Source organism: Caretta caretta, chromosome 8 (genome assembly GCF_965140235.1).
Source record: "Caretta caretta isolate rCarCar2 chromosome 8, rCarCar1.hap1, whole genome shotgun sequence".
NCBI lineage: Eukaryota > Metazoa > Chordata > Testudines > Cheloniidae > Caretta > Caretta caretta.
This window is the reverse complement of record NC_134213.1, coordinates 98,764,966-98,777,463: the sequence shown is the minus strand read 5'-3', so window position 1 is coordinate 98,777,463 and position 12,498 is coordinate 98,764,966. Positions and strand designations below refer to the sequence as shown.

The 12,498-nt window shown below is 41.7% G+C and overlaps 2 protein-coding genes across 13 annotated transcripts in view; one reads left to right on the top strand and one right to left on the bottom strand.

The window, feature by feature from the left end:
- Nucleotides 1-817, top strand: part of OSBPL9 (oxysterol binding protein like 9) — a 142,935-nt gene extending 142,118 nt beyond the window's left edge. For all 12 annotated transcript variants that reach the window (XM_048861480.2, XM_075131853.1, XM_075131851.1 and 9 more), the window contains one exon: nucleotides 102-817. In XM_048861480.2, coding sequence (XP_048717437.1) covers nucleotides 102-176 — 75 coding nt within the window. In that variant the 3' untranslated portion in view covers nucleotides 177-817. The remainder of the gene's footprint in view (nucleotides 1-101) is intronic.
- Nucleotides 818-2,049: 1,232 nt separating this feature from the next.
- The window catches only part of NRDC (nardilysin convertase), a 46,596-nt gene continuing 36,147 nt past the window's right edge, over nucleotides 2,050-12,498 (bottom strand). The window contains exons 22-31 of the mRNA XM_048861476.2: nucleotides 10,654-10,816; nucleotides 9,489-9,520; nucleotides 9,008-9,146; nucleotides 8,395-8,442; nucleotides 7,702-7,754; nucleotides 6,759-6,842; nucleotides 4,114-4,204; nucleotides 3,575-3,691; nucleotides 3,069-3,158; nucleotides 2,050-2,683 (exon numbers count right to left, since the gene is read on the bottom strand). Coding sequence (XP_048717433.2) covers nucleotides 2,486-2,683; nucleotides 3,069-3,158; nucleotides 3,575-3,691; nucleotides 4,114-4,204; nucleotides 6,759-6,842; nucleotides 7,702-7,754; nucleotides 8,395-8,442; nucleotides 9,008-9,146; nucleotides 9,489-9,520; nucleotides 10,654-10,816 — 1,015 coding nt within the window. The 3' untranslated portion in view covers nucleotides 2,050-2,485. The remainder of the gene's footprint in view (nucleotides 2,684-3,068; nucleotides 3,159-3,574; nucleotides 3,692-4,113; nucleotides 4,205-6,758; nucleotides 6,843-7,701; nucleotides 7,755-8,394; nucleotides 8,443-9,007; nucleotides 9,147-9,488; nucleotides 9,521-10,653; nucleotides 10,817-12,498) is intronic.

Below are 12,498 nucleotides of genomic sequence, written 5' to 3'. Positions count from 1 at the left end.
CACCAAATATATGGTTTCTGTCATCAGCACCCCTGACCTGTGTTCTACCTCATTCTTTTCCATAAAAATTTACATTTAATTATCCCCTTATTTTCTTCTAGTTATTCCATGAAGATGGAGAATGTTGGGTTTATGACGAGCCACTATTGAAACGACTTGCTGCCACTAAACATTAAGTGGTTATAAAAACTTAAAACATTCAGGTCTTGGCTTAGTGAATTTTACAACTACACAATAAATTTATGATGATCAAGTACTTTATTTTGGAGATCCTGTCCCCTCCAGTTACAGTGGTTCCTATCTCAGGGATACTGGATTTAATAATGCAGATGAGCAATTAAAGCAGGAAATGTCTTAACTATTTGACAGTAGCTTTGGACTTTACCATTCAGATAGTGTATTCAAGCTTCAGAGACATGATGGCTGAGCCCTCACCCATGCTTCAGAAGCATCAATGAAACCTGGGCCTAAGTTATGGGAAGCATACACTTGGTATAACCACTGTAAAGGACATAGTTGGTACCAGTTGCATAATATTCTGGGGCTCTACATATATAAATATATATATAAATGCAAGACTTCACTTAATTAAATCCAGTTAACATTTTTGATGTGTAAATATGAGGATTCCTTTGATTGGAAAGTTTGTTAGAAATCTACATAAATGTTATTTACCACCTGTATGATAAAAATCAAACCTTTTGGCATTTGTCTCACCCCAAAACTTTTTTATTTTAGAAATTAAAATGTAACCATAGACTACAATTGAAATACTCAGTGCATCTTAAAGCTTCATAAAATAGATTTTTCAAACTTATGGATTTGTATTTATTTCATAAAAACCTTTCACAGCAACACTGCTTTGAAACTGCTATGATAAAAAAAATTACTTTCCCAATGTTCAGTATGTGAAAAATCACCACTTTATAAAAATCCAGTACGCTTTTCTAAATCCCATTTCAAGTGATAAAAGTACTTTTGAAAGCTTTACCTAGCATTGATTTGCTGCTTAGTGTGCACTGTGTTAGGGTGAGAATACTGATAGATTTTTCACTTCATTATGTCCATGCACTGGAGTGAATCAGCCAGGGGCAGTGAGAAGTAACAGGACTTTTCTGGAAGCTGGCCGTAGCCAGATATGCTCTCAAAATTTTGCTAACAGTGTAAGGGTTGAACAGTGTTTAAGCTTTGAGGAAACAATAGGATAGTGATGAACTCACTCAAAATGATTATTCTGGTGCTGTATAGAATCTAGTCAGATTTATCCCCTCCTGAATTAACTTGTGTAGTCATACAGTATTACTAGACATCATTGTAGACTTGTATAAAGGCTTGAAAGTTACTAGAAATCTAACAGCAGCTGATAGAAAAGCTTTAGAAGGGACCACTCCCTCAGCAGAACAAAGACAGCTCTTCTGTGAAGGAGAGTAACTACTTGTCTTTTGTTATTACTAGCCTTGGATTTCCCTTGCCACCTGATGTATGATCATGGAGGCGTCTCCTTTCCCCACCACAGGGATGCAGTGAGGAGAAAAAGAGATGCTTTTCCTTCACTTCTCTCCATCACTGCAGGGGTGGTAACGAGTGAGTGAGTGTTCTGGGGAAGACAAAGTACAATTTCCAACTGGTATTAGTCTGTTGCACTCTGTTTTGTAGCAGTAAGTTTACATTTTTAACAGCATTGATAAATAAGATTCACCTTACCACATCCTTATAGCCCCTAGCTACTGATAGACAGTAAAGTGGCATTTAGATCACATACTGTTAATCCTACAATAATTGATAAATTACAGTCTAAACCTATATTAGCATACTGCCAGATTACAACTGACAACCCTATTTAATGCTTTAGTAGAGGGGGGCAAAAAATCAGCAACAACTCAGTTAATGCTAATGATGAAATTTAAATACTTGTGTTTAAGATTTGAGTTAGTGTTACTTTATAACTACCTCAAGTGCAAGGCTTAAGTGGCCCATTCACTACACACAGCAGTAATAGATCTGAAAAAAGGTGATAAGACCGTCTTTTATAATATACAGCAGCCTGGATAGAAAATAGACATTTTTATTTATACACATTTGTTAATAGGAGCGTGCATTGTAGGTATCTGACAAGTAACCAGTTCCTTCAGTAATTATGGCACAGTTCACTTTAGCATTCATGCTGAACCATCTGTAAACTTTTAAACTAATACTTTGTGTAGACTTAACACCATGCAGCTACAGAAAGTAACCTTCTCCCTCTTTTGCCTTTATTCTATTTCTTAGAAAGGCTATTTAAGAATAGGCAGTTGTTTTATATCAGGAACATTTTCCTTGTAACAGCTGTAAAAATTAAGTTGTTCCAGCTTTCAAGAGGGTAAGGAAGGTTAATTTTAAAAGCTAAGGAATAATCTTACACATTAGTTTAGTGAGACAAAATGATTTGTAGTTCTCAAACAGTAAATAACTTAAATTACACACTACAGCAGGGCAAGATGACAATTTATTTTAATATTTTATGGTAAGGGAGAACATTCAGAGCTGATGTATAAGCTTTGATGTCCTTGATGGAAGTGGTGTTAGTCATCAAGGAGGAAGGAGGTAAGAAAGTTAGCTGAGGTATTTCACCACATGAGGAGTTCTGAACATCAGACACAGCTGGTACTTCTGAGTCCCCTTCATGTTTTCCAAATCCAACCACCTGAAAAGCCAAAGGCCAGATTTTGTTATAAAGAAAGCAGGAAGACTAATATTTTAAATGAATGGGTCTTGAAGCATTAGTTTGTTTCAATTGTCTGCCCCCCCAGAAGCTTGATATGCTAGTAGAAGACTAAACCTAGGCAGTGATTTTTTTCCCCTGCAGTTTTCAGAGCACACTAATTTATGCTTGTTCTCTCCTGAGATGGATTTAAGGCAGTTACACCATTTCTAGACCCTAGTTAAATTTAACTAGTTTCAATTCATGTAAGTCTTTCTAAAACGATGATAGGACACAGTGCAAGACAAGTTTAAATACAGAGCTTGGACAAGAGTAAGTTATCAGAAGGAATCTAGTCCACTCTAGAACTGCATCCACCCATACTCACATGTACACTGAGTACTTTGCTCTCACTGCCTCTATGAGCTTGGAACCAGTCCACCAGGTCTGCTTTCGTAAGGGATTTCAGAGCTTCAATCTAAAATCCACAAGAGCACACTTTTCAAACTGCTGAACACTATCTCAAAAGCATTCCAAGTCCCAACATTTAACAGCAATTATTTGCAGCCAAATTTATAAGCCTTGAAAGCAAGAGTTTGTGGTGGAAACACTAACATGTTTAAGTTTCCACAATCTCTGAAAATAAAGTTTGTTACAACAATCTGTTTCAAGTGTCACCATTAATTTCTGCATGGAGCTCATTCTTAAGCACAGTAACTTCACATCTTGTAAAACTCTGGGGCCCTCAAGGATCAGGGCTCCATGTGGCTATTATGTGTATACAACCTAACATTTATTTGAATCATTGCTATTTTGTGATTTAAAGCACCTGCTACGAAGAGGTTAAAACTTCTATTCAAGAAACTTTATTTGCAGTATTAACAAATGCACTACCTCACGGGCAAGCCTGTCAAACAGATACTGCTGAGTCACCACTTCATTCCAGTTCCTATCCACTTCTTCTCCAAGATGGGAATCTTCACACTCTTTAAGCTTTATTAGAGCTGTGACCTGTATAAGACAACCCCACTTAGAATTTCTTGAGAGCTGGGATTCTAATGCAAAGCAAACACTGAATGTGCTAAATCTAACAGGCATCAGTCTATATCTGGGCTGTTTATTGAATTACAAACAGCCGTAGAGTCCATTGTATGAGGCCATGTCCCCCTTAAGGCCACTTCCAGAAAACAGTGAAAGTTCCATGACAAGTGGGAGTAAAAATTCACAAAAGAGAAAAATCTGTCCTGTACTTAAATTCAGATGGCACCCTCAGGAGATGCGACTGTACAATGCAACCACTTCCTAGAAACCAGGCAGATGCAGATATTAATGTAGCTGCGTACTTCCACTTTCTGCTAACAGATTGTATGTTCTGTTTTGACTCTACTCCTTCACTAATTGGTATTCTTATGTAGTTGATCGGTCCCCTTTACCTGTGTGCTGAATGCTTCTTCAGTTAAATGCTTGATTTTTTCTTCAAAGAAAGAAAGAAAATCTTCTATCTTCTTGTCGACCAATTCAGAGCTGGAAAAAAGAATAGAAACAATATATAGCACTCCAATAAGTAACCAGTTTTGAATTTGGGAACTAACATCAACAGCAAAGCATTGCCTGAGGAATTATACACTGACAGGGAAAAACACACTGGCCTAGTGGAAGAGAACATCCCCCTCCTTGCTGTGGTACATACAATGTGAAGACCTTTCCATTTTCAGTTTCTTCCAGTCCTTAAGAAATAAGGTAGAGAGAGCTAGGAAAGAACTTGGAAGACAGTGCTATTCCTATATCAAGCAAGAGATTATTAATGCTTGATTCATCATCTGTCAGGGCCAACAGTATTACCAAAAATAGTTGTACTTCGGATGGGGACAGTGAAGCAGATGAGAAGAAATACCAGCTGTCTAACTATTGAGATAGAATATTAATATGCAGCTCCTCTCACCTTCTTGAGCCAGCTCAAAAACCTGTAAAACAAGCCCTCCAGGGTTGGCAATTTCTAAACATGGAATCTATCCAGCTGCCTTAAGTTGTGGCCAAATTGTCACCAGAAAAATCATCACACAATTATTTTTCAGGTTTCTTTTTCAGAGCAGAGCTGCTCTGTAAGAATAAACTATTATCTCTATGGTAGTTCAAAGAAGTGTACTTCATAGTTGAGACTAGATTTGTTGTTTTATTCAGTGAAAGCTACCTATTGTCATAAGTCAGATCAAATGTAGCTCCAGTCATGAGGTCACCTTTTTTCATCTTGATTTAACTGTTCTTAGAATAGGAGATAAAAAGATATATTAAATCCACACACAGTCCATCTCCCTGCTACTCTAGGACTATCAATAAGGCTAAGATTGTGTCATGGTTATTTTTAGTAAAAAAGTCACAGGCAATAAACAAAAATTCACAGAAGCTGTGACCTGTCTGACTTTTGCTGCTGCAGCTCCATGGTTTTCCCCACCACCATGGTGGCTGGGAGCTGTAGGGTTCCCCCTCTGCCTGCCACAGCTGGAAGCTGCAGGGTGACCATATTTCCCAAAGAGAAAACGGGATTCGGAGGAAGTCTTGCCACTTGCCTGAGACCTATTCTCAGGTTGGCAGTTGCTGGAACCTTGCAGGGGGCCGTTGCCTGGCACTGAAACCCTGCCAGGGCCCCACTGACTGCCAGCTCCAGAGTCCTGCAGCCCATGGGGCTGAAGCAGAGAATGTCACAGGTCACAGATTCTGAGACTTCCATTAATTCCATGACATAAACATAGTCTTACCTATCATACATTCTCTAGTGCTTTGTGCAATTTAGTTTTAAATGAAATTACACAATGGGGGTTCCACTGCTTTCCTTAGGATATTATTTCATAACCATGTACATTTCACCACCATGAAATTTTTTCTTTACATTTAAGCTCCATCTTTCCATTTTTTCATCACATCCTATTTACTTCTTGCATTACCATAAATAAATCCTCCACCGTTATTTTCAATAGTGGCAATATTTAAATTCTTCAAGAGCTTTCCCCCATACGTTCAACGAAGGGATCAAAAATAGAGAAATGATTGTTATTCCTAGCAGTAGTTCTATCAAACCAGTGTTAATATCCCTCCCTGCTTCCTAGTTTGAATTCTGATTTGGAGTGCTGCTTTGCCTTTGCTAGTAAGGAGTTGTGACCTCTCCTCAGATGTGGAGCTCACCAGTTATCCAGGCCGTCTCTTTATCAGCTCCTGCTTATGGTCTCAATTCAGCAAAATGTAATAGCACATACTTAAACTTAGGCCATATACTTAACTACTTTGCTGAATGAGGATCTAGGTCAGGGGTCCCCAACGCGGTGCCCTCGGGCACAATGGCGTCTGTCGGGGCAGATGCGTGCACCCGCAGGACACCGCACCGCCGAAATGCTGCCGCCGGTGAACTGCCTGCCGAAATGCCGCAGAGAAGCATTGCTGTTTCTCAGCGGCATTTCAGCAGCGGGGTGTCTGGTGCCTGCCCCAGTCTTCCGGGAAATAGGAATATGCTATTCCCACAGAAAGGTTGGGGACCACTGATCTAGATAATCAATGTGTTTGAAGCTACACCGGAAAGCTTTGACTACAGGGCAGAGTGCAGTGACCCGACCTGCTAAGCCAGGTTTCTTGTCTGGAACACATTACACCTGTAACTCCACTGGCTTCCAAGTAGCTTTTGGGTGCATTTCAAAATATTCTGTTTGATTCAGCATATAGGGCTTTAAAAAACAGACTCAGTCCAACTTCTGAGTTTAGGAAAGAGCACCTATTCCACCATAACAGTCGAGTCCATCTGGGATGCTTTCAGATTAGCCCTAGCTTTGAACACGGTCTGTGTACCAGCTTCCCAGAGTGTTCAGTGGAGGAGGAGCTCCTCATCTCTGAAATTTTCTTCTTCTATTTGTGCTCGGTTGACCTTCAGGAGACCTTGATGGCCCATTTGGCTGTGCACTTGCATGGTTGTAAGCAACTACTACTTCAGCCAAAATCTGCAGAGGTTAGCTGTGAAGAACCACAGAATTCAAAGGGCCACAAGATGGAATCATTAACATGCCCTCCCCTATTAAATTCGTAAGAGACTTACTTGTACTTTGTTGCTTGTGTTGCTACAGTAACAGAGAACCCGAGGATCCCAGATGTATTTCTGCAGGTCGGGTACACATGGTAGCTTAAACCAAAAGGAGAAAGTCATTCCACTAGTACAAGCCATTTTACATTTACCATCCATAGCTATGAAATCAGAATATTGTCAATACTTGGACGTAAGGTATTATTAGCAAAGAGGTGTCTATCAATGCAAAAGATTCACTCTGGAACAACAAATCAAATCTCTTGCATCAAATGGTCTTGGCCTTTTTTGTTCAGCAAATCCTTTTTTGGGCTTTGTAAGATGCTTAGCAGAGTATTCATGTACTGAGAAATCCTGCAACCCAGATCTGTGAATGTGAAACAACCCCCATAAAACGGGTATGGTGCGGTCAGGGTTACTTGAGTCTCTTAGTTCTCATGAAAGGGCCTAAACAGAGAGGGATGCACCCGCAGTGGTGACAGGAGTTAATTCCAGCTCAGCAGACCCCTCACATAAATGCTGTGGGGAAGCTATAGTAGTTGCTACTTGGGAGAGAGTGAGGGGAGGTTATTTTTGAGGAAGTCTAGCTCCACAGTCCAAGTCAATGGTGATCACCAAGCTAGATGGAAAATCTTCTGCTTAGACAAATTACATTAACTTCCGGTTGTGGACTCAAACTTGGACGACAAGACCTTGCTGCATGCAAACTTTTTTTTGCCAGTAACTTGACAGCAGCTTTACTGAGCATAACCTTGCCATTTTTCAAAGGGCACCAAAGCAATTAAGTTAAAGATGGTGTCAAAGAACGCTGCTGGTTTTGGTTGTGGTATGTTACGCTGTCCTTTCAGCCACACCATGGCAGGAGTTAGCCACCATGCAGTATGGCGTTTCTGTGGTAACATCGTACACATGGGACTCAAGTGTGATAAAGGAGCTGTACCCAATGCAGTGAACTTACCCAAGGGTTTGTTTGGTTCGCAGGAAGTCAAAGCAAGGCTCCTCCATGTGCATCTGAAATATAGCAGGAGTTCAGTCAGAAGGCATGGCTAACTTACAGCAGCTTGGGTTTAGGCTTGGTACAAAAGCACGATCAAAGATCAAAACAAGAAACACTAAGGCCAGGTCTACACAACAAAGTTATTTTGGAACAACTGAAAATCCACCCCCTTGAGCAATGCAGTTATACCGATCTATCTCCAGTACAGCCAGCAGCCTGTCGACGGAACAGCTTCTCCAGTTGACACAGCCACTGTCTTTCGGGGAGGTGGATTAACTACGCTGACAGGAGGATCTCTCCCATTGGCATAGTAGCATTTTTCACTAAAATGCTACAGCTGTGCCACTGCAGTACTGTAATCTGAAGACAAGCCCTAAAGCCTCAGTGATTCCCCCACATCCCAGAAAGAAATGAAATGGCTCATTTGGGCTGTGCTGGTACCAGTCTAACACACACGTATCCACAAAATCCAGAAAGGAAGTAAAAGGCTAATCAGAGCAGATCACAGGCATGTGTGTCTCTCACCTTTGTTTCATTTTCATCTGTAGCATTCTCTTGACCGCAAACAATGCCAGGGGCAGGACAGAAATTTTGCTTCTCAGGGCGCATGTTAATAAGTACGCAAGATTTGTTAAGAAAGGAGCAAAAACTTACCACAAGCAGTTCCATGAGGGTGTATTCTCTTAAACTCCTAGCCCCAGACTAAAAGAAAAAAATTAATTGAAAACACTTTAGGAGTTTCTCATGGAAAGAGAAGAGCTATGGGTCCAAGTCACTAGAATGACCTCGTTAAGAGAGCAAACAATTCAGGATGGATTTCAGCACTAAGCATTGCAATTTGCAACAAAAAGAAATCAGACTTTCTGGCCTCTGATGTGTGCTCAAAACAGCCCCCTGAGCGAGAGACAAGGGTCTCTTCGTGGGACAATGATCACTGTATGGCTGAAAAGACGATTTCAAGGTAATCAAAGAACAGGCAGGCACAATCTGGGGGAGGAAGGCAATATCAATATGGAAGAGCATGGAATATGCCTGCACAAGGCACAATAGATCTAGAACTCTCACACAAAATAATATGGACTATAACTTCATTAAGAAGGTTTTAGTAACTTGGGTCTTGCTCATGGGGATACTGTTGATGGGCTCACTAGAATTCAGAACATATTCTAGAAAATAATGGTTGGAGAATTGTGCAGTCTGCATTACGAAAGCCAGTAGTCACCACAAGGAAAATAAATGAGTATACTCAAAATGCTTAACACGTTACCTGATAATAGACTGTCACTTCAGAGTTGGCATCACCTTTGTTAAGGGCTTTCACTTTGCAGAGTAGGTGTGTGCTGGGCAGGTCCACCACCCGAAATTGAACAGGACACGGGTGCGGTAGGGGAAAGAACTGCAGCTTTCTAAAGAGAGTCCAAACAGCAAAGCATCAAATACTTAACTTCCCATTCCTTAAACCAAAACAAAGAACCAATGTTCATATTCCAGATGCCTCAAGTCAAATTAGCATCAATCCCCTCCCACTCCCACAAACTAGAACCACATCTTACTTTAACTGCCATCAAAACCAGATTTCTGGAAAATAGTGACAATACAGTTACATTTTTCGGAAAAAAGGAAATTCCAACTGTTTACAACGTTCTTTCCCAGCCACCCCCCCGCCCCCGTTAACCAAGGTTCGTAACTTTGTAATATACTTATAGCTCCCACTTGTAAAAAGGTGAGTGTCAAAGAGAAATACTCACTGAACAACATAATTCAGAAAATCCTTTGATTCCTAAGAGATAAAGCATAAACAGTTTTACTCTGGAGAATGGAATTATTAGCCCTTTAGGTATCAGCCCCAATATATAGTACAGCCATCCAGAAACGAACCAGCAAACACACAACTGTCCAATCCTCCCCAGCCTTGCCACACATTACAACATTTTGGCCAGAGGTTAACCCAGCACCAAGTCACTTCCTCCCCTACAGCGTGACAGTACAGTGTGATCTGTGTTACGCTGTGGAAGGAAAATGACATCTCCAATCCAGTCTCTTCCTTGGAAGTTTGTAGCCTCTCAGCAAGGGCAACGTGGAAGCCAGGAAAGAGGACACTAAAGGAGAAAAATGTCTTACCGAGAATCTGCTAACAGATGTTCACAGCAACGGATGTGCACAAAAGTAGTACTAGGTAAGTGGGAATGTTATGTCAGAGCAGCTTAGGCACCAAACAAAGACTCCATAAGAATCTTGGTTAACCCTCAGCGTCCCCTACAATCCAACAGCCCATATGGCTATTTTTGTCCTTACAAGAATCCCCATCCCCACCAAATACCCTGTTGAATTTCCCAAAAGGCTTGACAGACCAAGTACAAACTGATGGGTACAAAGTGAAGACTGCAAGTTTGTTCCTCAGTGGCCATAGGTTTGTGACACTGCATGGATGGGGACAAACCCTGCTGTAGCCAAGTTTTAAAAAGCTTGCTAGATTAGGTCAGGCCTATGGTTGGATCAGACAGTCCTCACTGGACTTCAGTAGCAGCTGAGAGAGAGTAACAATAGGAGTGTTGGGCCCTAGACACACAGTATGATATCCTGTCACACACAGGCTGTATCTGCACTGATTGCTTTAGGTAACTCTTCCACGGGCGCACCAGCACTGAAGTGTTTAAATCACCATGTCATCAATACCTGGAGTTTAGAAGATTACTGAGTGCGTTTAGATAACACAGGGATAAATTCACCAGTGGCCAGTTCTACATTAGCTGTCCCATGGTGTTAACGGAGGACCTGCATCTATGTGAGATATCCCCAAAACTGCCAGTACAGACAAAGGCATAGGCTGGTGAAACAGGGTTTGAGCCAGCTGCGTTTAATCACTTTCTAAATTCAAGAAAGTATGCTTCAGCTGCGGAGGTTAGTACTCACTCTGCTTGTGAAGTTTCCTTGTACAAGACCCTCTACAAAGAGTTGAGATTTGAAAGCCTTAACAAAGGATGAGAGAGACTCGATGGAAAGGCCCTTCATTAATGTCTCATATTTATCTATGATAGACCATCTGCCATGCTCCAAAATTAAGAGACGCACATTTCTGTAACAAGAGAAAAGGTTATTTAATTCAAAATATGTTACCCACCAGGGATTTAGAACCTATAACTTCTTAAATCCGAGATCTGTGACTAGCAGAATTTCAGCTAATCCTAACTAGAAATATCAAGTACCCATCAGTCTGCCCAGGGACTTCAGCCCTGCTTCAGCTCCAAAATGCCTCGGATACCCTGGGATCACTGCAGCCCAACTGCTTTGGGCTGTCCTTGGGGTAAAAGATTTAAAGCCTGCTTCCCACAATAACCTTTTTAAACAGCTTTTGCTGGGGTGTGTTGTGATGCAGACTACCCTTTCTTCTCTAGGTCACTGATATAGGTCTAAAGAGAAAAGGAGTACTTGTGGCACCTTAGAGACTAACCAATTTATTTGAGCATGAGCTTTCGTGAGCTACAGCTCACTTCATCAGATGTATACCGTGGAAACTGCAGCAGACTTTATATACACACAGAGAATATGAAACAATACCTCCTCCCACCCCACTGTCCTGCTGGTAATAGCTTATCTAAAGTGATCAACAGGTGGGCCATTTCCAGCACAAATCCAGGTTTTCTCACCCTCCACCCACCCACACAAATTCACTCTCCTGCTGGTGCTAGCCCATCCAAAGTGACAACTCTTTACATAATCAAGTCGGGCTATTTCCTGCATAGATCCAGGTTTTCTCACATCCCCCCCACCCCCATACACACACAGACTGGACTTCTACATAGAGTGCTTCCGCCGACGTGCACGGGCTGAAATTGTGGAAAAGCAGCATCACTTGCCCCATAACCTCAGCCATGCGGAACGCAATGCCATCCACAGCCTCAGAAACAACTCTGACATCATAATTAAAAAGGCTGACAAAGGAGGTGCTGTTGTCATCATGAATAGGTCGGAATATGAACAAGAGGCTGCTCGGCAGCTCTCCAACACGAGTTTCTACAAGCCATTACCCTATGATCCCACTGAGAGTTACCAAAAGCAACTACAGCATTTGCTCAAGAAACTTCCTGAAAAAGCACAAGATCAAATCCGCACAGACACACCCCTGGAACCCCGACCTGGGATATTCTATCTACTACCCAAGATCCATAAACCTGGAAATCCTGGGCGCCCCATCATCTCAGGCATTGGCACCCTGACAGCAGGATTGTCTGGCTATGTAGACTCCCTCCTCAGGCCCTACGCTACCAGCACTCCCAGCTACCTTCGAGACACCACTGACTTCCTGAGGAAACTTCAATCCATCGGTGATCTTCCTGATAACACCATCCTGGCTACTATGGATGTAGAAGCCCTCTACACCAACATTCCACACAAAGATGGACTACAAGCCATCAAGAATACTATCCCCGATAATGTCACGGCTAACCTGGTGGCTGAACTTTGTGATTTTGTCCTTACCCATAACTATTTCACATTTGGGGACAATGTATACCTTCAGATCAGCGGCACTGCTATGGGTACCCGCATGGCCCCACAGTATGCCAACATTTTTATGGCTGATTTAGAACAACGCTTCCTCAGCTCTCGTCCCCTAAAGCCCCTACTCTACTTGCGCTATATTGATGACATCTTCATCATCTGGACCCATGGAAAAGAAGCCCTTGAGGAATTCCACCATGATTTCAACAATTTCCATCCCACCACCAACCTCAGCCTGGTCCAGTCCACACAAGAGAT